Source organism: Carcharodon carcharias, chromosome 6, assembly GCF_017639515.1.
Source record: "Carcharodon carcharias isolate sCarCar2 chromosome 6, sCarCar2.pri, whole genome shotgun sequence".
NCBI classification, from domain to species: domain Eukaryota; kingdom Metazoa; phylum Chordata; class Chondrichthyes; order Lamniformes; family Lamnidae; genus Carcharodon; species Carcharodon carcharias.
In genome coordinates this window covers 167,755,682-167,782,945 of record NC_054472.1, presented here as the reverse complement: position 1 = coordinate 167,782,945, position 27,264 = coordinate 167,755,682, and the positions used below count along the sequence as shown (strand labels likewise).

The 27,264-nt window shown below is 39.0% G+C and overlaps 1 protein-coding gene across 6 annotated transcripts in view; it reads right to left on the bottom strand.

Annotated features, from left to right (window-relative positions):
- Positions 1-2,319: 2,319 nt before the first annotated feature.
- Positions 2,320-27,264, bottom strand: part of LOC121278900 (solute carrier family 45 member 4-like) — an 80,744-nt gene continuing 55,799 nt past the window's right edge. For 4 of the 6 annotated variants that reach the window (XM_041189407.1, XM_041189411.1, XM_041189412.1 and 1 more), the window contains exons 4-8: positions 14,385-14,564; positions 11,974-13,067; positions 9,420-9,519; positions 7,250-7,461; positions 2,320-6,705 (exon numbers count right to left, since the gene is read on the bottom strand). In XM_041189407.1, coding sequence (XP_041045341.1) covers positions 6,346-6,705; positions 7,250-7,461; positions 9,420-9,519; positions 11,974-13,067; positions 14,385-14,564 — 1,946 coding nt within the window. In that variant the 3' untranslated portion in view covers positions 2,320-6,345. The remainder of the gene's footprint in view (positions 6,706-7,249; positions 7,462-9,419; positions 9,520-11,973; positions 13,068-14,384; positions 14,565-27,264) is intronic. The other 2 variants (XM_041189409.1, XM_041189413.1) reach the window with 2 other exon arrangements.

The following is a 27,264-nucleotide window of genomic DNA, read 5'->3' as shown; positions in this document are numbered from 1 at the left end:
TTCCATCTGTTTTCAGCCAAGAGAATGAGGCTGAAGGTATGGAACTCGGGGAGAGAGACTGCGAGGTTCTTGAGCATAAAAACAAAAAACTGCGGATGCTGGAAATCCAAAACAAAAACAGAATTACCTGGAAAAACTCAGCAGGTCTGGCAGCATCGGCGGAGAAGAAGAGTTGACGTTTCGCGTCCTCATGTTCTGTGGAAGGGTCATGAGGACTCGAAATGTCAACTCTTTTCTTCTCCGCCGATGCTGCCAGACCTGCTGAGTTTTTCCAGGTAATTGTTTTTGTTTTAGGTTCTTGAGCAAACTGATATAGGGAGTGACAAGGTATTGAAGGTGTTGGCAGGCTTAAAAGTGGACAAATCTCAAGGACTGGATGATTTGTGTCCCAGACTGCTGAGGGAGGCAAGGGAGGAAATTGCAGGGGCTCTGACCCAAATTTTTAATTCCTCTCTGGCCACGGGGGAGGTGCCAGAGGACTGGAGAAGAGCTAAATGTGGTTCCGCTATTGAAGAAGGGTTGTAGAGATAAGCCAGGGAACTACAGGTCAGTGAGTCTCACATCAGTGGTAGGGAAACTATTGGATAAAATTCCGAAGGAGAGAATCCATCTCCACTTGGAGATGCAAAGTTTGATCAGGGATAGTCACATGGCTTTGTCAGAGGGATGTCATGCCTAAAAAATTTGACTGAATTTTTTTGAGGTGACCAGGTGTGTAGGTGAGGGTAGTGCAGTTGATGTAGTTTATGGATTTCAACAAAGCCTTTGACAAGGTCACACATGGGAGACTTATAAAAGTGGCAAATGCACATGGGATACAGGGTATTAATAAGATGGATTCAAAATTGGCTTAGTTGTAGGAGACAGAGGGTAATGACAGAAGGCTGCTTTCGTGACTGGAAGCCAGTGTCCAGTGGCGCACCACAGGGATCTGTGCTCAGTCCCCTATTATTTGTCATTTATATAAACGACATAGATGACTATGTGGGGGATAGGATTAGTAAGTTTGCGGATGACACAAAGATTGGCCATGTGCTTGAGGTTGAGTGTCTTGGGCTTCAGGAAGACATAGACAGGATGGTCAAAATGGGCAGATAAGTGGCAGATGGAATTTAACCCTGAAAAATGAGATGTCGATACACTTTGAAAATTTCCTTGTCAAATTACTCCTTCCAATGAAAGGCATGACACTAGGAAGTTCTGAAGAACAAAGGGACCTTGGCGTGTGTGTCCATAGATCTCTGAAGGCAGAGGGGCATGTTAGTGGGGTGGTGAAAAAGGCATATGGAACACTTGCCTTTATCAAAGGAGGCATAGATTACAAAAGTAGGGAGGCAATGTTAGAGTTGAATAGAACCTTGGTGAGGCCACAGCTGGAGTAGTGTGTGCAGTTCTGGTCGCCACATTATAGGATGTGATTGCACTGGAGGCAGTGCAGAGGAGATTCGCCAGGATGTTGCCTGGGACGAAACATTTATGAAGATTAGATGGACTTGGGTTGCTTTCATTAGAGCAGACAAGACTGAGGGGTGACCTGATTGAGGTGTACAAGATTATGAGGGGCATGGACAGGGTGGATAGGGAGCAGCTGTTCTCCTTAGTTGAAGGGTCAGTCACAAGGGGGCATAAGTTCAAGGTGAGGGGCAGGAGGTTTAGGGGGGATGTGAAGAAAAACTTTTTTACCCAGAGGGTGGTGACGGTCTGGAATGCGCTACCTGGGAGGGTGGTGGAGGCGGGTTGCCTCACATCCTTTAAAAAGCACCTGGATGAGCAATTGGCACGTCATAACATTCAAGGCTATGGGCCAAGGGCTGGTAAATGGGATTAGGTAGGTAAGTCAGGTGTTTCTCACAGACTCGATGGCACACTGTGAAAACGGGGGACGGGGAGAAGGGAGAAAGAGATGATAGGAACAGAGTACAAAACAATGTCTCTGTCAATGAGCAGCTAGATGAATCATTAACTGCTGCACAAACACCAGCAATTTAAAATAAAATTAAATGACAAGAAACACAATTACGATCAGTGCTTAGATAACAAACCAAATGGAACCAGTCAATAACTACAATTTGAACTTCAACAGCCTGCAAATTATTCCAGGTTATACTACACAGGCCTTAATGTTTTGTAATCAGGTCAACTGTCAGTACATTTCCATGTCATTGCACAATGCTGTTGACGCTTCAGCTACAAATTTATCAAGTAGTGATTTACAGGTCAGCAATTCTTGATTTTAAGGCTAATCTGCATTGAACAGGGATATAATAAATTAACAGAAAGAGATACACTGCAGTAAAAATAAGTGCAAACAGACAAAAATAATTTCAGAAATTTTTATTCTTCATGAAAGATAATATATTGAAACACTATAATGGAAGAATAGAACTTTTTTCTAAATTTCTTTTAAAATCAATTGAGTACACAGTTAAAATGGAAAGTGCTGAACAAAGTCACTGTTTCATGCAATGACTCATTTTAAATCCCTCCAACAAAAAAAAGCTTGAAAATATAGAAATAAAGTCTATGCCATTAAGTCACTCATATCATTCTTTGCTTTCATCCCTTTTTAAAAACTAAAGCATGTGTTTAACACATTTAATATTTCCACTCAGCAAGAGCTACTAGTGCCCCAACTTAATAAGTTGATTAAAAAAGCAGTCGTCTTTTGGCCAGTTCACTATGGAACCATATTTAAAATGAGATGCTTTTGTATAACCATTGGTATAAATTTGAGGCATTTGATGTATTTCCTCTGCTATTCCATCTAAGTGCAGTTCAATAATTACAAGGTGACAGTAAAGCCTCCTAAAACCATGGATCTATTAATATAGACAAATTTGGTAATCCTTAAATATACAGAAGAAACACCATGTACATGCTGTGCAAATTGGGAGCAATCACTGTCATTTTGGCATATTTCAGTTGTTGATGGATGGGTCAAATGTGATCTCTTTGCTGCATGTTAACAAAAACTAGCAAGCAACCAGGCCATTCTCCACAATTGAGGATTTTTTTCAAACAAACAGACAGACATGCTAAAAGTACAATTGCTTTAGCTGTAGATCTGAATATGCAGAATACACAAAACATCACAATCATATTTGCAACTTGTTCACATATAAGTTATACATTGATCATTGTCAACTAGGCACATCTTACAAGTGATGTGGCCAGGCAAAATCCTTTGCATTAAACAAGGTGAACAAGTCATACCATTAAAACAAATTAAGATCCTGGTCATTATCAAGATAAATAAATTTAAACTTGTTTGAATAGCTTTCCCCGTGCAAACCCTCAACCCACACCCCCATTGACATAGAACAGATGTCACAACAAATTGCATCGAGTATTCAAAATACTTCACATTCCCATTACCTTCATCCTCAAAGTCTATTATAGTATCTTTGTTTAAACAGTTAGTAGTTCCACTTTTCTGGGCATGGGTTAGCAATAGATTTAAAACTCTTGACAAGCTCAAAATCAAAGAATTACATTTTGATTTTTTTCCTGTACAAATATAAAATGGAAATTTGAACTTTAAAAATTCTTAAGGATAATTGTCTTATCACAAGAGCTCAGATATAAACTGTACCCAACACAAGCTGACACTGTTTGAATGGATTTGCTAAGTTCAGTAGTATTTTAAAATACAAAAAAATTCACAATATAATTGCAAAATAAATAGGACCTTGAAAAACATTTTAAAGTCTTTCTTGATGTAGAATTGTGTGCAATTTTTTGTTGGATTGCCATAAGCATTCAAGAACCAAGCATACTACATTCACAGAGTTTTGCTTCAGTAGTCAACATCATGATGGTATAGAACCAATGTGTTGAACTATAGAATTTTTGCAAAGTCCCTTCCTTTGTCATTTATTGATATCTATTTGCTTTGGCTAGATGGTGCTTTTGTTCCAAACACATGTCCTTGCACTGTATCCACACTTCAAGTATTAATAATGGATTTATGATGGACTTCAATAGATTTTACATACAATGCCATTATTATTTTCCTGGTGATGACACAGCACAGTTTCTTCATGCATTCAGAAGTCTATTTTACAGCAAAGGTAGGTAAATAAATTATTGCAACATTTGTTTGATTCGTCTGCACGCGACAAAACAAAAACTCAGTGGTTTGTCTCAATTTTCCTTCTTTCTCGGCACATTGTGAAAATCATTCTGAATTACATTTCTCAATCTAAAACCAGGCTGAGTACGGCCCAGACTAATCCGGGAAATATCAAGGCTTTGACAAGTAGTTCTCGTTCACTTCAGCATTAAGAGCTTTTGTGCAGCAGAAATTATTATATGCTGCATTCTGCTGTCTTGTCCTGATAGCAACAGGCAAAGCTTAAGCAACTTCAGAATCGTATCTATAAAAACAGGCCATATTAGTTTCAGGCTTCTTTGGCCCCAGCTCAAATTTCAAAAGAATGACACTTGAACTTACATCTGGTAGTAAAATATAATCCTAGTTGTTGCTCAAATCTGTTTTCCTATAGCTGTCATTTCGGGGGTGTTAAAACAATTCCCTCCATAGTAGATGATTTTCTAACCTATTACTTCAAGACTAGAGTTTTAGGACTATCAATTAGAAATGCCTCAGTCAGAATTGCAGTCTCAAACAACATTAAAACTCTGAATCCACACTGGGAGAGGTGAAACAGTTTTGACAGTCTGAAAGATGGAAGTTCGTTCCTGCAGAGGGAGAACTAGCAGGACCGGTCCCATCTTGTAGAAATGTGCCCCATTATGAAGAAAGTCTTAGATGAAAGAGAGAAAAAATATACAATTGGACCATATTTAACTCAGCCAACAACCAGGCAAAGCAGAGTACAGGAAGTTCAGCATGAAGATAGCAGATCTTTTACACAAATCAGTGAGGATCTTTTAAGAATTTGTAAGCCATTTGTATTTTCAGGGAAAGTTCTCTATTTAGTCTTTGCTGATTTAATCAATGTTAGCATTCACATCAGATGTTTTGTTCTTCACTTTTTCAGGTGAAGATATGAAAGAAATGAGCAAAGCTGGCATTAAAACAAATTTCTGCTTTTGAACTCTCAAAGGAAAAACCTGGACAGTTGCTATCTAAAACAAATAAAGGTACTTGATAGGATAGGTTCAAATTACTAGAGGCCAACATTTCAGTTGAACTGGACACAAGACAATTCTCAGATATTTAATCTTGGCTTATTAAACCGCCTGCCTCAGCAGGTTCTCTTCTCACAGCTCTACTGGCCAACGCTCAAAAGGCAGCCAAAGCAAAAGGTATAAGGATACGCTCAAGGTCACTCTAAAGCTTGGAGGCATAAACACCACTGACTGGGAGGAGAATGCTGCTGATCGCTTGGCATGGTACAACCTGGTCCATCAAGATGCAAGCTCAGTGACTCAACAGTGAGGCGGAATGGTGGCTGCAGAGAAAGGAGAAAGAAGCCACCCTGGAGCTGCAGTTTCCACCCCTCCGTGCCCTCACTGCGGAAGAACATGTGGATCCAGAATTGGGCCTCCGTCATCTGAAGTCTCACCAAGCCTGATGGACATCATCCTTGACTCCGAGAGACCGCCGATAATGATTATAGTAAATTCTCTCTTGTCTAAAGACGCTGTCTGTTATTTATAACTTGTTTTTTGTAATTAGCTTACCACAATAGTTAACAGATAAAGCCAATTAACAATATGCATCTGACATGAGAAAATTCAGCTGCTCATTTCTTCCTATATTCTATAGAGTGAGCAAAGATGTTCATGGTCTACCTGGATGAGGATAGCATGCGCAAAGGAGAAAAATTTGGCATAATGCAGTTTGAAAACAAATTTAAATTGCCCAAAAGTAGATTGTTACCAATTGATTTTTAGTGTGGAAATGTTCAATGGCATCTTCGTGGTCAAAATTACAATTTCAACATTCCAATTATGTTAAGATAGGCCATTTTAAAATAAATTGTGGGGCCTTTTAGGAAATCAATTGTTGCAACAAAATAGAAAATCTTTACTAGCTACAAAATGCCATGTTTATGCAGTAGATCAAGGCGACTTTTTTTTTTGAATGGGTCAAAAATCTGTCTAGTCCCTTGATGCCTCACTGTAGCCTTTGGTACATAAAAGCAGCAAAACGTTCTGAAAATGTTCACTGTTTAAACTGGTTTAAAAATATGTTGCTTATTGTGAAACAAACCATTTTGTCTCTGGGGCAGACTTTTACCAGAACCTAATGCGGTTAAGTTTTTGCCTTTTTTTTCCTACAAGGTGGGTTAAAGACTACAGAAGAAAATGGAGAACAGGAAATTTGATGCGTACTTGTGATCACAAATTTCTGGAATGTTTTGCTGATGTGTCAATTCACACAGCTGATTCGATCTCCACTTCAGAGATGGTGCCTTTACGCGTCAGCTTCAAAACAACTGGCTTCTCTGTATTTTTCCCACTGCTTTCTGAAGATGCCATCAGAGTCTCCCTATTCTCTTCCTCCCCTGGATCTTCCTGGTTCTCAGGATATATCACAAGAAACAAGGCAGATAGAAAGCCAAGAAATGAACCAATGGATGCCACAATAGGGATGACTCGAACTGAACCAACTGCTTCCACCACACTGCCCAGTGCTGATGCTACCAGTATTTGGGAAATATAAACTTGGCAAGATAGGATTGCGCAATCTATACCAAAGCCTCTCTTGGAGTTTCCAGGACTGTGATTTCTATACTGCAAAACAAAATTTAAAAAAGTTTGACTAGACTAGAAAATGAAGGTTCACCTTTTAATAAAACATACAATACTCAGTAATAAGATCAGCATTAAAAATTTGGAACAAGGCCAAATATGTTAAATACTGGATGGCTCTTAAGCCCACCAACTGTATAATTTACAAGAAGTGACAGTACTTTTCCCAAAAGCACACAGCAGTTTAGATTATTGGGTTATTGGACATTTAAAAACATCCAAACACAAATGTCCAACTGTTTTTGTGCTTTTCATTTAAGTCACAGGTTCAACTGTTCAATCCTGATACATGCCATTCAGTACATCTAGATAGGAGAAGTGTGTTTCATTACAACACAATACACAGAATGCTCAACTGACACTCCTGGAGTAAGGATAACCAGTTCTCAAAATAATTGATTAGATAATTATGCAGTAATTTAGATCCCATCTTTAGTCTACATAATTTTAGAAAGAATTTCTGCTACCAAGTACTGCAGTTTTAAAACAGTGGTAACAAAAAGAAAACCTCAAATATAAAGCTTACCGTTTTCATTTCATGGTATTGTCCAAGGAGAGCATAAGGACAGTACGAGATACTCATGGACACTATTCCCATTGTACTGATCATTATCATTGCCACGTAAACATTTGGAAAAATAGCCATCACTGCAGTACCAATCGAAAACCCCAGTGTTCCCAATATGTAGATAACCTTAATGCTCAAATCATAGTTGTCCAGGTACTTCTGCAAAATGGCTGCCAGAAAAAGAAAAATAATTGAAATTTATGAAAAAAATCACTGATTTAATGAGATACTTCTATAAAAAGTTAAATGGATTTTAATCAAGAGCTACCAACATCTTAAAATAATTAAAATCACTATTTTTCAAGCAGGTAATAATTTGGTTTATTTTAGTGCAACATTCTGACAATACACAAGCTCACGTGAAATCAGCTCTCCTGATTTGTGTACACAAACCAACTTAAACAGGGTGGTGGAAAAGGGGAAATTGCCTAAACTACCTCCTTTGCAGATTTCAGTTTGTTACCTTGCAATATATATATGCAGCAAACTGAGTTCATATGACACATGGGCAAGCTATCCAAAAATGCAGGGGCACATCCACATTCCAACACTAAATATTGGATTATGCCCTTTAGCTGTTAATCACTTAACAGTACAAGTTACTGATTGAAGCAGAATTACTGAACATACTGACATTTTACATTATGTCTGAAAAGCTGGCAGTCAATTACAATCACTGAAGTTTGCACATTTTTTTTTAAGAAAGCAACACTTTAGCCCTTGGTAGTACAGACTTGAATATTTCTAAAAAGAGACATGCTGCCAAAGCTGTCTTCCACTCATCGGGACAAACACAAAATGTCAAATGATCACAACAATTTATAGCATGGGAGAAAAGGGTGGTGATTGGTTAGCAAGTCAACTCTGATCAGCTAAGAGGTTGTCATGGAAAACCCAACAGGAAATGAAGGCTCCCCAAGCTCCTGGGCAAGGCACAAAGCTTGAACATATTCCGTTTGTTTGCAGAGAACGGGTCCCTGTGTACTAATGTATGTTGCTTCCAGTAAGTGTAAATGAACCATGTTATGAGCAGAACGGATTATCTTAAATCAGTTATGTAGCTATTTGCACACTCAGAATTGCTCAGCAAGTGCTGCTCAATTGCTGAATCACTTCTAATAGTAGATGTTTTATTTTGAGTTTTGCCAGCATGGGCTGTTTGAGTATGGTTTGTACCCTATTTGTTATTAGCAAGCCTATAGTTTCCCATTGCTTTCTCTGTGGCAATGCCTCAGCCAGAGTTAACTTGCCAATCAGTGCCCTTTTCTCCTTTAGTATAAATTGTTATGATCATTTCACATTTGGCCTGATGAGTGCAAGACGAAAAAGCTTTGGCAACATGTCTTTCTTTTCAACATGTTACCCCATAACACAAGGAGATGCTTTATCCAATACAATCTCTCCAAAACATCTTACTCAATTGGAAAGTTTAGCAGTTCCTCACTGAGGGACACTTCTGATGAACCAAAGAGTTAAGGCTAAGTTATAGGCTCTTCCAGAAGCATTGTACACCCCCATCCAGTAATCTAGAATTTCATTTAATTTTCAAATTCCTCATTATTCTGCATCAGAGCTTTAGCTATGATGTCAAGAGAACAGGACTAACCAAATTCAGAAACTATACGCAAAACATACACAAATGCTACTGAATTAGATCAGTACATTTACACTGGTTTTAGTACTTGGCAGGTCTTTGCACCAAATTGACCCATATTGCGCTAAAAATCAAACCTCTTTGTTCATTGCTACATTAAAACATCCTCTTTAAAAACACTTTTTTTTTTAATGGCTCCCAAAAGCAGTATTACATAGACAAAGGGACAGTCTACTGTGCAGTTATGAAAACATTTGGATATCATTGTGTCAGTACTAAAGAGTACAACTAATCTCCGTTCATGACCTGCACATTGTTGCCTTGTGACCTTTCACCTACAGCTAAAGCATTTTTCTTTCCACGTTGACAGCAGTCTAACTACATGAAGTATTAAAATGCTCTTAAAACACAATACCTAGCATAATCATACAATTGATTACAGCAAGTGTGCAGGAAAACCTTGGGTTTAACACTAGAACTAGATTTTATGGTAAACTTCAGGCTGGTTCTGGCACAGTTAGCCTCAATACTAACCCGAACAGATGGCAGCAGTAACAGCATAAATAACAAGTCCCCAGCATCCCATCTGTACACCAGTGTTATAGTTCCAGAGCTCAGTAGAATTGGAAGGACCCTGGCGGGGGGGGAAAAAAAAATCAAGAATTTTGATTAGGCTAACGTGAACACTAGTGACAAATATTGCCATTTGTGGTTCAATAACTGCTAATATGTTATTAATATTTCAATATACTCCTGTTCATGGTGAATGGGGAAGGGGAGGAAGGGAGGATAGAGAGAAAAGGAATTATGCCAGAGATGTAGACACAATCAACTTATTAATAGTTGAACAATGTGGAATTTTCAGTGGATTCTGCTGTAAGGTTGGATTATCAGTTGGGACCATTGTTGTGAGTATGACTGAAACCTAATGCATAAAGAAATTACTATTCTCTATTTATAAAAGAGCTATTGTCCTTGCTATGCATTTTGTTTATTCATAATGTTTTATCTTGGAGATAGGGACACATACACTATCTAGTTTTTATTAGTCAAACCTTTTCTTTGGAAACTCAGCCCTCATAGGTATCCATTTGTGTTGAGCTTCTCGGGACAGTGGCAAATGTTTGTGTATATGAAATTATTATTTATACCAACTCCTTTGCAATTAATGATTGCAGGCTGAGTTTGAGGAATGGATGTAAAGGAATTGGGCAAACACTTGTCAACAAATAGAATGCTATTAGAAAACACTGATTTCCCTTGCATGTCTTTTCCAAGGTTTCAGCTAGAATAATCGGCGAATGCAATTATGTTCGTGAGTCACTTGTTCTCTTACTTTCCTGCTTTGAATAAGTCAGTCAATCTGTAATGCTCATTAACACCTCCTAAAGCTGCCACATCATTCCAATATCCAAGATGCCCAAGGAGATATCACTGCTGCTTTCTCAGTTCAGTAATTTAGCCTATGCTCTGGCTAGTGCCATGTGGTGAGTGGGTGGGGGGGGGGGGGGGGGGGGGGTGGGCGGTGGTGGTGGGGCCCTTTCCAGTGAGTGAATCATTTCAGATATTCAGATTCAAGTATGTTCCATCCTCTTGAAGGAAATATGCATCGTGCTGTAGACAGCAAGATGTGACTTGAGAAACTCATTTAAAAAAAAAAAGTTTTGCTTTCTGCAAGAAAACAGATCAAGGATGCTGTGCGCTAAAATGAAAAATTGTGTACATCTAATGTGACTGAGCACAAAGTTTACCCATCAATTATTTTACAGTTCATTTAGTTGATGTTTTAAGAGCTTGGATATTGTTAGAAGTAAAAGGTCAAGTCACACATTTGCATTTCATCCTGTTTTCTTAAATCATGGCTGCTTCATACTCGGCTTTCCTTATCCCGCAACACTGGCGATAATAGAAGCTAAAGGATTAGTCACTGGTTACAAAAACAAACCTAGCGAGGATGGAATAATACTATCCAATGCGTATTTGTACCAATACTGAATTGTGGTCAGAAAAACATTTAATTATCTGGATACAGCACTGAAATATTCTAAACCCGATTTTACAATTAACATTTTAGCTTCAAGTAAATTTGAACTGGAAAATTAAGCAGCCATTTCTTTTATCTGCACCATCTTTGTTAATAATTCTGATTAAATTAAAACATGGTATGTCCAGCAAAGGGGAACTAAGTCACTGACAAAGAATATAAAGAGATACAAGGTCAAAGAAACAGAAGTAAAGTTGATCACTACAGTTAAAATGCTAGCTATAGCATAATACTTGCGTCCTTCCAAGCTGTCATTGCTAGAATTCTCATCTGAAGTCAATCATGCCTTCTTTGGATAACACACCCACTTTTCCAGCAAACTGGATTCTATGCACGTTATACTTAGTATAAAACTTCAAACCATTCAAGAATCTCAACATTTAATCTATTCCTTTCTAAACTTATGTACAGTGTGTGGAATTTCATTTGACATTCTCAGTTCCAAACTCACTGCAAAAATAACCCAAGATTTCAATCTGAAATTATGCAACTTGATTTAAACCAAATTCTATTTAAAGAACAGATGAGTTGACACCTGGCACCAAGCTGTAAAGGTGATGGGGGTTTCAGCAAGGACTAAACAGCACATTAGAAGATATTTTTTAATCATCACCTTCTTCCAAAAAGTGAATACCATTGAAGAATACTAACACATAAGCAGTCAATTAATAAACTCCTTCAGAGGATGATTCTACAGAGGAATAGGACTAAGAGTGGTTCTGTTCAAAGGCAGCACAGGTACAATGTGCTGTACAAAAGGCCTCTTTCAGTGCTGTAAATTTATGATAGTCACCTGGATTTCATTATCTGATAAACAAAATTGAAAGTTATAAGATAAATATCAATTATAGTATAGCTCATGTTGCAGAAAATATGGAATCATCTGCAGAGCCTAGTCAGGGTCACCCTAATCTAAATAGTTAGGTTAAAACTTTCTTTGTGAGTGGACATTAAACAAGGCCAATTGGTTTTAAATTCCAAAATACTCAATATTCTGCCTCATCAATGAGAACAAAGAAAATGGTTAAAGTGAAAATAACTTACTTTTGGATCTCCTCCATAGATAACCTGCCCCATGAAGTCTGTGTAGAACACTGCAGCTCCAATCACTGCAAACCAGGTTACCAGATGACACACACACAGTCTTAATAGCTCCTTTGGCATTTTCAGCATTGACAACCATAGAAGTTTCACAGTAGTCTCAGTCTCTCCTTCCTCGCTCTCAGTATCACTGCTGGAATTGGTCACACCACTCCGGTTACGTTGTCTCTGTCGCTGCCTTTGTCTTTTCTGCAGATCATACAGGTCATTCATACTCCGTGAGGATTTGATCAGGACAATGGCATTGGCACGACGGAAGCGGTAACGGTGGGAACCAATCTTGCCATAATATGAAAAAGTGTGAGAGGGCTGCCGGTAGAACATGTGCCTCCGCCTACGCATGGAGCTGCAGGTTGTTGATTGTTTAATTCCAATTCCGCTTGTGTTATGGTTAATATTACCGTTACTGAGGTCATCAGCACGTCCATTTGCCACTTTGGAATCAGTCTTCAGATCATTCTGTGAAAAACCTTCAAACTCATGTTCCCTGAGCAAAGCAGACATTTGGTTGAACCTGGTTATAATCTCCTGGTTGTTACTTTTGGGTAAACTTGATAAAGAGTGACACATGCTATCACATTGGTCCTGAAAAATAGAAGGTTCAATGTCCTGCAAAAATAGCAACTCTGATTCAATTTCTATTGTTGCATCAGGCATGTGCAAAACTGAGTCACTTTGGCTCCGTCCAATGTTTACATCCAGGAAGTCGAGGTCGATATCTTGCGCAGAGTAGGTTTCATTAGGGAAGACTGAAGCAGAGTAAGGTCCTTCCTCGTGGAGCAAGTCAAGCCGTGGGACTGGCGGGAGGCTGTCATTTAACTTAACAGTACCACGCGGCTCAGTTTCCTCATCAATTCGATCTTGTTGAGGGTTATATTCCTCTTCTTCAATGCTGAAGAGATGCAAAGCAACAGACACAGAAAAGATGATGGCTGCAAAGAAGAAGAGGACCTGTTGTTGGGATCCGAAGATCTGGCCCAAAGTGGTCTGTGTCCAATCTAAACCACCTAGCATATAGCCAACAGCTCCACCCAGACCTAGGGAGAAATTAAGAGGTGAAAACCAATTTAGATTCTCAATCTGCAGCTATAAACCATTTACCTTATTAAAAAGATTTTTAACACAAGTTCTAGTTAAAATTATGGGCTGTCTCCTGATGCAGTTTTAAAAAAAATTTTCTTCTTTCGTGAGATGTGGGCTTCGTTGGCTGGACCAGCATTTATTGCCCATCCCTAGTTTCCTTTAAGGTGTTGGTGGTGAGCTGCCTTCCTGAACTGCTGCAGTCCACGTGGTGTAGGTACACTCACAGGGAGGGAGTTCCAGGACAACAGTGAATGAGGGCAAGGAAAACAGACAGATTTTACATCTCTCAGGGAATCAAGGAATATGGGGAGTGGACAGCAAAGTGGAGCTGAAGCCCCAGATCAGCCACAACCCATAATGAATGGCAGAGCAGTCTCGACAAGCCATATGTTCTACACCAGCATATCTCCTGCATATCTCTTATGTTTGTGTATTCAGGACTTGAAAAGATCATTGTGATCCACCCCAAAAGTACAATAAAGACTTTAATATCCAGTTAAATAGACAGCTGTCTCCTGAATTAGCTAAGGCTACCATATATACAGGCAATCTGTTCTATATCTTTTCCACCATGTGTAAAGTAGTTACATTTAAATTCACTTCTAAACTCAAGTCTTTGGCCCAAGGTTGATAACATTGCAGTTATGTCAGACAATTTATATTGGATTAGTCTATCAATACCCTTTAGAACTTTAAGGAAATCTCCCATGAATCTTTGCTTACTGTGGATCTTCAGCTACCTCAAGTTTCCCCTTGTAGCTCAGGTGCCCAATTCCCATCTGTCCTATTGTCCTTCTTTGCACCCACTTTAAAGCCAGGATATCCTCCTAACTGCAGTAAGGTGATCAAGATGTAGACAGTACTTCTAGCTGGGGCTAAACAAATGTTCTATACCCTCTGCCATTGAGCATGGATTTTACTAACTATGTGATGCACTAATACAGCCACAATATATATAATTACAAGCTTATTTTTTAAAAAATTATAAAGTACAACAAATATAAAATACCTTTAGAAAAGCCTTCTCATGCATATTCAACTAAAAAGCAAATTGGCCAATGGCCTTTAAAAACAGAGCAATTTAACAAAAGGTATAGGAACATTCTCACCCAAGGATCGCTGCACTTTAAAATCATACACATACTATTTTTTACACCCATTTACATAATTCACTTCAAAAACCACAAGTTTTTGCAAGGTCTCCATCCTTTCACATTTTACAGAGGTAAATTTAAAAAGAAGATTAAACTAAATGAAAACAGGTTACAGACCTGCAGAAAATGCATGGATATTGAGTGCCATATCTTGCTCTTCAGTGTCTGCTACATCCAGCAAATAAGCTCGGATTGGTCCCTCTGTTGCATCTGCGCAAAAGTCCAATATTACTACACCTAAAACAGTCAGGACTATGCCAATTGGCTGATGATCCGGGATGTCTCCAATGGCTAGACCTGAGAAACAGAATTTCTAAAAATAAAACAGGACCGCCAGAAACATGTTTGCACTAAAGCTACTACATAACTTTCAGGGTCCCAAAATGGATGCATTTCAATTCCAAGCTTTATTATCTCAAAACATCATTGTCTTGTTTTTAAGCCTTTTGTATTGTCATGATAATGAAGCAAAAAAAAAAAAACAAACACCGAAATGTGTCCGGAAATATTGGGCTTTAAAAATAAGACCGAATTTTTAAAAAATGCACACAAGCCGCAGGCTGGAATGCTGCAGGGTGATTCTCTAAGAGGTAATGGAACCCCACCCTGTTGCCAGACAAGGTACTTCCAAAGACATCCAGAAACTAATTGCTCCCTCTGGTAGAGGCAATGGGAGATGAGAATCATCTCATCAAGAAACCCTGCGAGCAATGCCCAGATAGATTTGTGAATTTGCTTCCCACTTGGAGTGTACAAAGAAGGGGTTAAAAATGATCTGAAAAGTTGCTCCGGTGTCTGTCTGTTGGTGGGTGTTCTGAGAGAGCAAGTGCTGCACGTTTGACTCAGAAGTAACAGCCACACACAGTGCCCCTTCAAATCACCAGTTTTCAGGCATCCCGATCTATCTACCTCCCTACCGAAGTCAACTCTACCGGAACAGACTATTTGTCTACCAGAAGTAACACTACTGGAACTTTGAAACTGACCATTTGCCTATTGAAGCCAATTCTACTGGAACTTTGAATTGCAATGGCTGCAATGCTCAATCACCTACTCCCCATGAGTCTAGGACTGTTCTGTATGTGTTCACTTACTTCAAGCTAAATTCTTACTTTTAACCTGTATGGCTGTATATGCATGTGTTTTATCCTTTCTTGCCTTTAGTGGTTAATAAACTTACTCTTACCTTTAACTCAAGAAAGTCTGATAAAATTGGCTCCTTCAAAACCAAAATGATCAGGTCTGGGAAAAAGGTATCTGCCAAAAGGGATTCTTTTTAGATTAAATCTTGTTGCGACCAATAAGAGGGATGTGCGGCAGGGGGTTGCACTGAATAAGGACAGGGAACCAGTTCATCTCTCCTCACCCGGAGCATAACTATTTGGGGGTATCCCAGCCAATGACAAAGACAAATTAAGGGGTCTCACCTGGGTCAACAACTTTGGGGAATCTCACCTCGGGGTGGGTTGTAATAAATTGAAGTGTTCGGCTGGGATTTAAACAAATTGGGGACTTGGAGTCTGGAATATTATTTCTCCCATAGAAGAAATGAACGAATTAGGAGTGGGGAAGGTAAATTGTCTTTCTGAAATCAAATTTTTTAAGAACTGCAAAAAGACTTTGAGTTTATACTACTGAAGTGTTAAAAAGGTCCACTTCGATGCCAGTGCCTTTCTGGCAGAACCAGAAGCAGTTACTTTTGAGGATCTAAAAGTTAGGTCCCTCAAACAGTTAAAAGAGTTAGCCAGGCATTTAGGATTAGAATTTCGACTGAAAATCAGAAAACTTGAAATTTTAAAAAGGTCTACAGGTGGAAATTGAGGACGATGAAATGGATAGCATAGCAGTGGAGAGATTAAAATTGGAGAAATGGAAATTAGAATTTCAGGACAGAAAAGGGAATTTCAGGAAAGGGCATGAAGAGACAGAATTTCAGGAGAGAGAAAAGGAAAAGGGAGTTTCAACCAAAGCTTAAACTGAGGAGCATGCATCCTGATGGGTCCCTTGAAGACACCGCTAGCTCAGACTTGAGGATTGAGGCAACCTGGTTTGCTCATCTAATCCCCAAGTTTGATGAAGCAGGGGCAGAAGCCTTCTTTATATCTTTTGAACAGTTAGCACAGCAGTTAAAGTGGCTAATCCAACAGTGGCCCCTATTACTGCAGAGTGAGCTTTCAGGGAAGGTTCACGAGGTTTACTCCCCCTGACTGAGGCAAATGTCACTGACTATGAGGCAGCAAAAAGGGCTATATTAAATGTGAATCAGTTAGTGCCGGAGGTGTACTGTCAGAAATTCTGTACCCTCAGGAGACAGCCTGACAAGATGTACCTGGAATTTGAAAAAGGCTCAAGGAACTTGCTCAAGGAACAAGGATTGAGTCGGGGTAAAAAGGTGTCTGTGAAAGGGATCCTTTATAGATTAAATCTTATTGCAACCAACTGAGAGGAGTGGGGTGCTGAATAAAGACAGGGAACTAGTTCATCCTCCCTCACCCAGGGCATAACAATTTGGGGGTGTCCCAGCCAGATGGTGACAAATTGGGGGCTCTCGCCTGGATCAACAACTTTGGGGAACCTCACCTGGGTCGTGACAGTATAGCAAAATAGTTTGGTCAAAGTATTTCTTAAATCAGCGTGTGAATAACAAAAATGTGCCACATACTTAAATTCCAAGCTGAGTTTTACTTTTAACAATGGTTAAAACACAAGTGAAATTACCTACCCTCATACTGACTTCAAATTGTAATTTTACTTTTCCACTCAACTTAATCCATTCCCTTTCCAATCTTCTCCCCTTGTCCCCACAACCCTACACAAAAAAAAATCAAAATCCTGCACTTCCCTCCTAAGACTCAGATTACTGGGGTGTGGGAGCAATGTTTGGAGATAATGGTCCAGTTATGCTCTGCAAATACAAAATGTACTCTATGTTGAGGATTACTGTAGTTGCATCTTGTTAAAGGTTTCAGTTCAGAAATCAACATTATATATCTTTAGTCAGCTTTCCAGTGAAGGAAACTGGATCTTGTGAATTGGTTATAACCATTTTTTATTTTCATCTTTAGCAAATCTAACCCCTTTGAGGATAAATCTTTATCAAAGAAATAGAACAACAATGGCCCAACTTTTGCTGTGAAAATAACAGTGAGGTTACTGTTATATATGTGCAAATTGGCTAACAACTTCTAGTGACTGCTGTCCAAGATGCATCCCACTTCCATAAACTATGTGAAAAATGGCACCTCATTGTCTGGCTCCCCATTCAAATGAATTGAGTACCATGAAGTTCTTGTACTTCTGTTTTTGATCTGGACTAAAATTGCCACCAAAAGTTAGGCAAGTCTGATAAGTACCTTTTAAATTATGGTCAAACAATCTCTCAAGCACTGAAAGTTAACTTTAATAGGTATGGAGTCTCATTCTTTTAACTTTTAATTATTCCTGTTATTTAAAAAATACATTAAAAATCATCTCTTATTGTCCTTTTTAATCCAATCCTGCTTTTCCTCTATTTAGTTTTCTGTACCTGAACTGACACAGAATTCATAATAATTTACATTTCCTGGTTCAGACCCTGTGCTGATCATTAGTGGTTCTTTAATCCGATTGTTCATTTTCTTCTCCAATTTCCTGTGCTGCAAAACTTCATAGAAAGACAATGGACTGGTGCTGTTCAGTTACAGCTCACAAAATAATCTGGTTCATTAGGTTCCAAAAAATTGACGATGGAGCGAGTGTCAATCAATATCCTCATGCATTTACTGACTTTTTTCTACATAAGTTCCATTCTCATTAAACAATTTCTAATTTCATCTCGAGTGCTTTAGTTTTTTTTCCCCTTGTTGCAATAGAAGTGCAATGAAATCTATGAGAAGGTGATGTTCTATTACATATTAAACTTACCTTTAGGCTGTCTTAAATTCGGTAATTTCTTATTATATATGAAAATTTATACATAACCATTCTATCAAGTTTTTCATTTACAAACAATGTCAAAACTGTACCAATCAGGAAACTGCATAAAACTTTAAATCATATTCAGTAGACATGAGGAACTGTATAAAGAACATATTTTAATTTTTCCTTGGACTGTGGATTTAAAAACTACCATGGCTGCATTTTAAAAGGAATGTTCACTAGAGCAGGAAGAAGAAAATCTACAATGTTGTTATCTCCTAGAACAATGTGTGCCAGGTTAGACAGAATGGTGCTGGAAAGGAGACCCGGTTTAAGAGGGAACTGCCCAACGATGGTGTTTTGATTGGCTCCTGACCAAGTGGCCAGGTTGTGTGTAAGGATAGTGCAGTAGATCAGCTCTTAGCCTGACAAGAGGAAAGACCTGAAATCTCTCTCTCGTGTTTTGTAAGACTCCAGTAATCCAGCCGTAGTGGCTTGCTGGCTACTCCTCACATTACTGTATCCTGTTTTCTTTGAGAAACCCTTCAGGAGGAAAAGGGGAAAAGGGGGGGAAAATATCACCAGTAGAGACATTAAAATCAAGTTACAACCAGAGAACCACAGGCTGCATGTGCTGGGAGACCACGTTGTGTCAACTACAACAACCTGCAAGGAATTTGGAAGAAAGCAATCAAAGTCAACCCACCTAAATCCTGAACTCCAGACTGGTGCTATCTCACCCTTAAAATCCATGTTTTGCCTGGCACACGTGCATGTAAGGAGGGATAGAGTTTAAGTTGTAAGTTATCAGTTCATATTTTTTTCTTTTGCCACCGGTTACAGACAATTTGTTAAATAAACAGTTATTTATTTGTTAAGTTTAGAAACCTGTGTCATGGCTCAGGGAGCAGTGGGGCTTGATACTACAGCGCACTATCCCCAGTGAGTCATGACAACTGATGGAAGAAAATTAAAAGGGAAATGAAATACATGTTATGATTCTTTGTAGCTTAATTTTTCTTAAAGTAAAAAATGTAACATTTTTAACAGTAAAGTTAGAGCATTAGTTTTGGTAGTTTATTTTCTTCATGCTTGCAGTGTATCTAAAATTAGTTATAATTTTATTGGTACTGAATAGTACAAAATCTTACTAACAGTTAAACATGGAAAGCATTAAGGTCTCATTTGCCTATGTGACTGTGCCACCTGCATGCAAAAATGTGACAATGGGTCAAGAAATCCACAAGCTTACTTTAGCAATTTCTTTGCCCGCTTTCACATTGGCATAAGTGAAAAAGTTAGTCCCAGGAAGATAGTGCTCTGATTTGTTTATAATAGTTCCCCTCTTTTCTGTCAGAAGACAATGTAAGGTGGCTTTGGGGACAAGCAAAAAAATAGCATTTCTTTGAAAGCGTTTTATGTTTTATAAATTTAAGGCTATAGCTACAGACATTAGTATAGTAAAAACATTTCTTTGGGGGAACAGCAGATTTAGAATAGATAAGTATTTCAGTACTGCCATTCACACCTCAGCACATGAAAGAAAAAGGGTCTAGTGTTAACTTGATTCAAATGATAGAACTCTCACCTTTGAGGCAAAGTTTACAATTCAAATCCCCCTTCAGGACTTGGGAACATATTCTGACATTTCAGTGCATGACTGTCTTTCAGATTACCTAAGGGGTGCCTGACTATTCACCAGGAAAGACGACCCCCACACCTCCCCAAGAGTCCTCAACCAAAGTGGATTAATTCAATTAGGTGTCTCAGTTAGGACCTTGTAAACTGGTCATCACTTGTGTACCAAAACACGAGTGGCTACACTTCAAAACACTATTCTCTTGCTCTTTAGATGTTCAATGCTTAGGATCATTGAGGACTTGAAAAGGTGCAATATAAAATAAAAGCCTAAATCTTCATTTTAGTTTAGCCTAAAAAGTTCTCAAATTACCCACATCCTTCAATATTTACAGAATTCTTAAGTATAAGCCCACAATTTTATGCCTAGACTGACAGCGTGAAACTGAGCCCAACAGTATATGCTGCTTTTTGAACATGTATATTGCGACTATACTTTGGTCAGTAGTAAATATCAATTGTTTCCGCTCTGCCTCCTTAATAGGTTTGTAAACATGAGCCCCGCGTCTGGAGTTTGTACCCATCCTTAAAATATCATTTAGATTATGCTACCTCACCATGTTGTTCCTTCTGAATTGCATCACTTCACACTTAGCTGCATTAAGTTGCATCTTCCATGTGCCTATTCATTTCACCAGTCCATCTATGCTACTATCTGTTAAATTGTGTCATTCATAAATTTCAAAATTGTACTTCCTATTATCAACGTATCAGTAATTACATTGCTTTTTTTTCCTCCTTCACTGTTTAGTTCCTTGCCCAGTTCCCTTGATGATGCTCTCAGCTCTTGCCTCTTGTTCATCTTCCTGCCCACCAGCTGAATCAGCGCCTGGCACTGGCTCCTTGGCTGCTTTCCGAGGCCGCCTGCCCAAACTCCAGACGCTGCTTCCCTTGGCAGCTTTTCTCTGGCCAGCGCTGCCCTTCCTCCGCCTGGCTTCTTCTCCTTCACCCTGGACAGGCTCCCCTTTATCTTCGTCTTGCAGTGGGTGGCCACTCTCTGCTGCCAGCCCCAGGGTTTGGGGATGGGGGCAGCAGCTGGGCAACTCTGGCCCTCCAGGTGCTGCTGGTTGATCCTGAAGGAGCCTGAGGCCCAGCACCCACCATTTGCAGCAGCGAGCCCTTGGTGACCAGCTCTGGACTGCCTGGTTCACCTGTGAGACGATCCATAGCATGTTGTAGCCAGCGGCAGACAGCGCCTCTTGACACCAGCCAGCGAGGTGTCACAGTGCCCCCAGGAAGGCAATGGACTTAAAAGTATGGGACAAGGATAGAGTGTTTCCTACGATATTGAGTCCCTATCAAAACTTCAGATATGGAAACCAGATTTAGCCTATCCACTGTAATACACAGTAAGGACAAATGGACCATTGTTGATAAGGTCATGGTGAAATGGGTAGGAACAGGATCAAGAACACTAACAAAATTTCTGACAGATAATGGTGGGGAATTTGCCAGTGAGGAATTTCGGGACATGTGAAAATTTGAACATCATTGTTTACGCATACTAAGGCTGAGAGCCGGTTTAGTAATGGTCTCTGCGAGAGAAACCACGCAATGATAGACAACGTTACATAAAATATTGGCCGATCAACCAGATTGTAAACGGCATTGGTATGGGCAGAGCATGCAATGAACTCTTTGCAAATGATTGGGGGGGATACAGTCCGTACCGGTTGGTGTACGGAAAAAATCCGAAGTTGCCTTCAGTGCTACCAGATGCTCCCCCTGCTCTAGAAGGGACTAGCATTAACTCCACCTTTTCCGCTCATCCGAACGTTTTTCATGCAGGCAGGAAAGCTTTATTAAAGCTGAGGTTTTGGAGAAAATGCAGCAAAGCTTTTGGCACCATATCAGGTTTAGGCACGCACGTGCACACATGACAAATGAGGAGCCGACTACAGCAGATAGAGAGTCGACTGATGATGAACAAAGTAACACTGAGGTACAGGATAAGGCTATTTGTCCTAAAGGGCAACTACCTAAAGTAGAAACAAAAGGTAACATACATTCCAAAAAGGGCCAGTATGTGGAGGGTTACCACCATCATAGGGAGAGCAGGAAAGGTTACTGGTAAATACAAACATTAGCTAAATGTGAAGGATGGAGGGCAGGAGATAAGACCCCTGGATTGGCAAACCGAGGTAATGATGTGGAAGTCCAGAAAGCAGAGTGAGGGTTCTGATAGTGGACCAAAAAGTGGTTGTCACCCCAGGGAAAGATCACAGACTTGCAAAAGGGATTCTGCTCACATATGGGTAAGATCATATAGTAGTATTCTAGGAAGAAAGGGGAATGCGAATAGAGATCACAGTTTGATAAGAACGAGGACTTTAGAACAAGCTAGGAATTTCAATAGAAATAGAAGTCCTTATGACCGAGGTTTTAGTAGCTGCTAATGAATTGGAAAATAAGCGGATAAAGGAAGCAAAACAAAGAGATGGAAAGAATTTTGGGTATATACTGAAATACCTGTAAAGGGACAGCCAGATATATTGCATAAGTGGATCTGTACAAGAAAAGATACTTCCAGACGGCATGTACAAAGCGAGATTAGTAGTTTTGAAGAAAGACTTGGGGATCAAGTAGTCAGGGTGGACTCCCCTACTGCAGGGAAAATGAGCTTGAAGATTTTAAGCTATTTTAGCATCACATTCCTGATAGTGCACTTTGATTGATTGATATAAAGGCTGCGTTTCTGCAGGGTGAGAAGTTTCAGAGAGAAGTTTTTTTTGGAACAGCCTAAAGAAGCTGGCAATATAGAATGAAAGCTGTAGAAATTGAACAGGTGTGTTTATGGATTGAATGATAGGACAGTATGGTATTTTTCTGAAGTCTGTCCTGTGGAAAATTTGTTGCATTCAGTTAAAGGCAGACCCTGCGATGTTCTACTGGTATCATAAGAAACTAGCAGGAATCTTTATCTTTAAGGATGATGATGATGATTTTCTGTGCATGATGGTGATTTTTTGTGGGGAGGCTCTGTAGAATTTGAGCAATGGGTAATTGAGAAGATAAAGAAGGAATTCAAGGTTAGAAGTCAGGCTTCAGGGGCCTTTAAATACATAGGTTTAGACATTAAGCAGGACAAGTCAGGAGTGACACTGAATCAATAATCTTATCTAAAAATTGTTAATCGCATCCCAATAAGCTGGGTTAGATCCTCACAAAGAGAGGATCCTGCAACCAAGGAAGAAACAGACCAATTGAGAAGCTCGATTGGGCAGTTGAACTGGTTGTGCACTCAGACCAGACCCGACGCTAGTTATGACGTGTTGGAGCTGAGCATGATGATGAAACATGCTACTGTTGAGGAAGTTCTGAGAGCAAATAAAACATTAAAGAAGTTAAATTCAGAGAGATGCACACTCAAGTTTCTAGCCTTGGGCGAACCAAAAGATGAGGTTGGCATGTGAAGCATTGCTAAAAATGACCAATCTACCAGATGGATATTCTAGCACAGCAGGGTTCATCATGTTCTTACATAAAAGCAAAATGCTACAGATGCTGGAAATCTGAAATAAAAACAGAAAATGCTGGAAAAACTCAGCAGGTCTGACAGCATCTGTGAAGGAAGAGGCAGAGTTAACATCGAGTCTGTATGATCTTCAGACCCTTCTGAAGGGTCATACAGACTCGAAACATTAACTCTGCTTCTCTCTCCACATATACTGTCAGACCTGCTGAGATTTTTCAGCATTTTGCTTTTATTTCATCATATTCTTGGTGGGAACGAATGATAAGTGTTGCCCGCTGGCTTGGGAGACCAGGAAAATAAAAGGGTAGTGAAACGTACCTTAGCAGCTGAAAAACTGGCATTAATGGAAGCGATAGATATGGAGGCTTACTTATCTAATATACTGACAGAAATATCAAACAAGAGGCAATGAGAGAAGTTTGCCCTTGAATGCTATGTTGATAACTGGCCTCTTTGGGATAATGTCCTTTCAACAAAAAGTATCGCCGAAAGGCTAATAGACCCAGCTAGCATAAAAAATGTTAGAGAGAAGAGAGATCTCTAAGATATGATGGGTTGACAAGCCACCAGCTATCAGACTGTTTTACGAAAAGAAATGCCTGCATTTTTTCATGACAAACACTTATTGTGAGTAACACCTATACCCATTTATATCAAGGAAAAACAATGGTCCCAATACCTACTCCATAAAAGCAAAATATCACTGCATGCTTCTCTCTAGTCAGAAAAAACATGTTCACCACTATTCTTTGCCTTCTATCTAATAGCCTTTTAACATACCAAGTTACCACTGTCCCTTTAATACTATGTGCTTCTACTTTCTGAATATTGTTCATTTTCAAGCAATTATTTCCACTTTAAAAAAAATGATTAATCAGAGATGTTTAGCAACATTCTAAACAACGTTTCTAACTTTGCCTTTACCCAAGTATATCTTTATACCTATAGGGATAGGTCTATATCCTTTTAAAATTCTGTTTGGCTCAATATATATATTTAATATGTATTAAATATTGAATACATACATATACAAATTTAATACATTAATATATTAAAATATTATAAAAATAATCTCACACAGTATGTGTATATATTTGCCAATCTAAGATTTGCTGAATTTCAGCGCCAGTTACATTGGGACTGCCTCATAACCATTAGGAAACCAATTGTAATCCATTGGAACAGAAATAAATGTATACTTCATATTATTGGTGCCACTGCTGCATGAAAACTGCTCATTCTGTTAAGCATTCTTGCACATGTGAAAAAGCGTTTACTTGTAAAGAAATTAGTTATTTCTTCTGAAGACCATAACAGGAGGCAGTGTAAAGATTTGGACCTGATATGAGCAGAGTGTTCCAATAATAAAGGATGTGGACTTGTACTCCTCTGACAACTGCTTGAGAATTCTTTTATTAAAAGGAAAACAACAGGAAACATTTCCTATGAATTGCTTCCTACTATTTTTCTCATGTGAAAGAGGTTGGATTTATGGAATTCTCAAAGCCTGTGAATGAATCAAACTGAAAACTACCAACTCTAAAATTAAAAAAAATGATGCATTGTATTTTTTTAATGAAATTAACCACAAAGCATTGTGTGGTGTCGGTAAACTTGCTTCCACTCGTGAGAAATGAGCATGTTACTGATACCTTAAATACTTAACTCATTTCCTTTCTGTGTAAATGTAATGTTTTGAGTGGCTCCATTACACTGTGGGTGTATCTACACCCATGGGCTGCAACAGTTCAAGAAGGTGGCTCACCACCATCTTAAGGGCAGTTAAGGATGAGCAATAAATGCTAGCCTAGCCAGCAATTCCCACATCCCAGCAAAGAAAAAAATTAGTTGCTACGGGAATAGGTGCTTTGGACTAGCTCAAAAGCAGAGTATCCAGCAATAAAAATCTTTTCCCAGGTTGGCCATATCTAGATTAAGTTTCAATTTTAGGTGAAACAAGAGTCCCCATAAAAACAGAAAGATATATACTATGGGTGCGAGCAGAGATCCAAAATAGGGATCCAGTTACGGCACAAGGACCTATAAAAAGGGAAAAGATGGTGTCTTCCTTATATGAGGAGGAATGGCAAGGGCATAAAAAGACAGAAGTTTTCGTTTGTTTCTAATCTCTGAAAAGAATTGTGGCAAAATTCATGTCAGTTCTCAATCAAGGATAATCAAACTTTGACTTAATTCTTAATAGTATCAGTACCTGTCTAGACTGAATTGATGCTATTCAAATTCCCAAAGTATAACTGCCCACTGAACCAACTTGGTTGTGTATTGAAATTCCAAAATTTAAATGAATTATATGCTCTGATGACGTATTGATCAGAATAACCCATTTTCTACCAGCAATAACTAAATTAAGGTTTGACAACTATTTAGTCTAAACATTTCTTAGTAAGTCCATGGTAGAGAGTTACACAGATGATGCAAGACACTTTCACTTCTTTATTAAGGTTTATTAATGTGAAAAGGTTAATTTGCTTATTGGTAAACTGCAGTTAGTCTACAGAGGTAATCAGTGTATAAACTTGACTGCCACGTTGTATCTAATGGTCTAATTCTTGTACAGTGAAAACAAGCAGTTCAACAGTTGAGAAAATATTGATTTACATATCTTGTTTTCTATATGCTGGTGACAATTTGCTGACTGGCCTGCTGTGTATAAACAACTTGTGTTAGTATTACATTTCATATTGTAATTTAACAATTAGAATATTGATCAAGTACTACCTATTTGGTTCATGATCTGTTGCAATTATCCTTTACACAGATCCTTGACAGCCATAGGGAAAGTTAGCTCAGATGTCTGGGGCAGGTGGAAGCCCAGAACAGGAACGAACAGTCAGGTCAAGAATTTTGAAATTACTTAACATAACCGAAAATCAAGGTATGGGAAGATATGCAAAATTATAGAAATTTTGACTGGTTTTGTCTTATTCAGACTCTCAGATACCGCAAATCTTTGGAAAAAACAGGTTTCATGATAACTTCCTTACCATTATTGTTTTGAAAAAGCACTTGCACTTTATACGTAGCAGAGAGCGCACAAAGGGGCATTTGGCTCAGCTAGTCTGCTGGTATTTATACTCTACTAGTCTCCTTCCATTCTATCTACATTATATCGGCCTTTTACCATATCTTTTTATACTCTTATGTTACTCATCTAGTTTCCTTCTGAAAATATCTAAGCCATTTACCTCAACCACCCTGTGACAGCAAGTTCCACTTTCTAGCTGCTGAGTAAAGAAATTTCTCATTTCCCAGTTGGATTCATTAGTAACTATTTTGTATTTATTACTCTCTGTTTTGGATTCCTTGACATCTATCCGGCAATGTGAAAAAATTGCCCAGGTCTGTATTATCCACAAAAAGCAAATCCAAATCCAATTATCAAGCTGCGATTGCACAGCAATAACCTGCTCACTGAAGTTCAGTTTGGGTTCTGTCAGGGCCTCTTGGCTCCTGATCTCATTAGCCTTGGCCCAAACATGGACATAAGGGTTGAACTCAAGAAGTGAGGTGAGAGTGACTGCCCTTGATATCAAGACAGCATTTGACCAAATGTGACATCAAGGAACCCTGGTAAAACTGAAGTCAATGAGAATCAGGGGAAAAAAACTCCCCACTGGTTGGAATCATACCTAGCACAAAAGGGAGGTGGTTGTGGGAGGCCAATCATCTTCAGCTGCTTCAATGACCTGCCTAACATTAGAAATGGAGATGTGCAATCATCAGAGAACAATGTCTAATATCATTCACAGCTCCTCCAATACATGCCCATATGCAACAAGACTTGGACAACATTCATGCAAATAACATTTGTGTCACACAAGTGCCAGGCAATGATCATCTCCAACAAGACAAATCTAATCATATCCCCTTGACATGCAATAGCATTACCATTGCTGAATCTTCTACTATCAACATCTTGGGGTTACCATTAACCAGAAACTGAACTGGATCAGCCACATAAACACT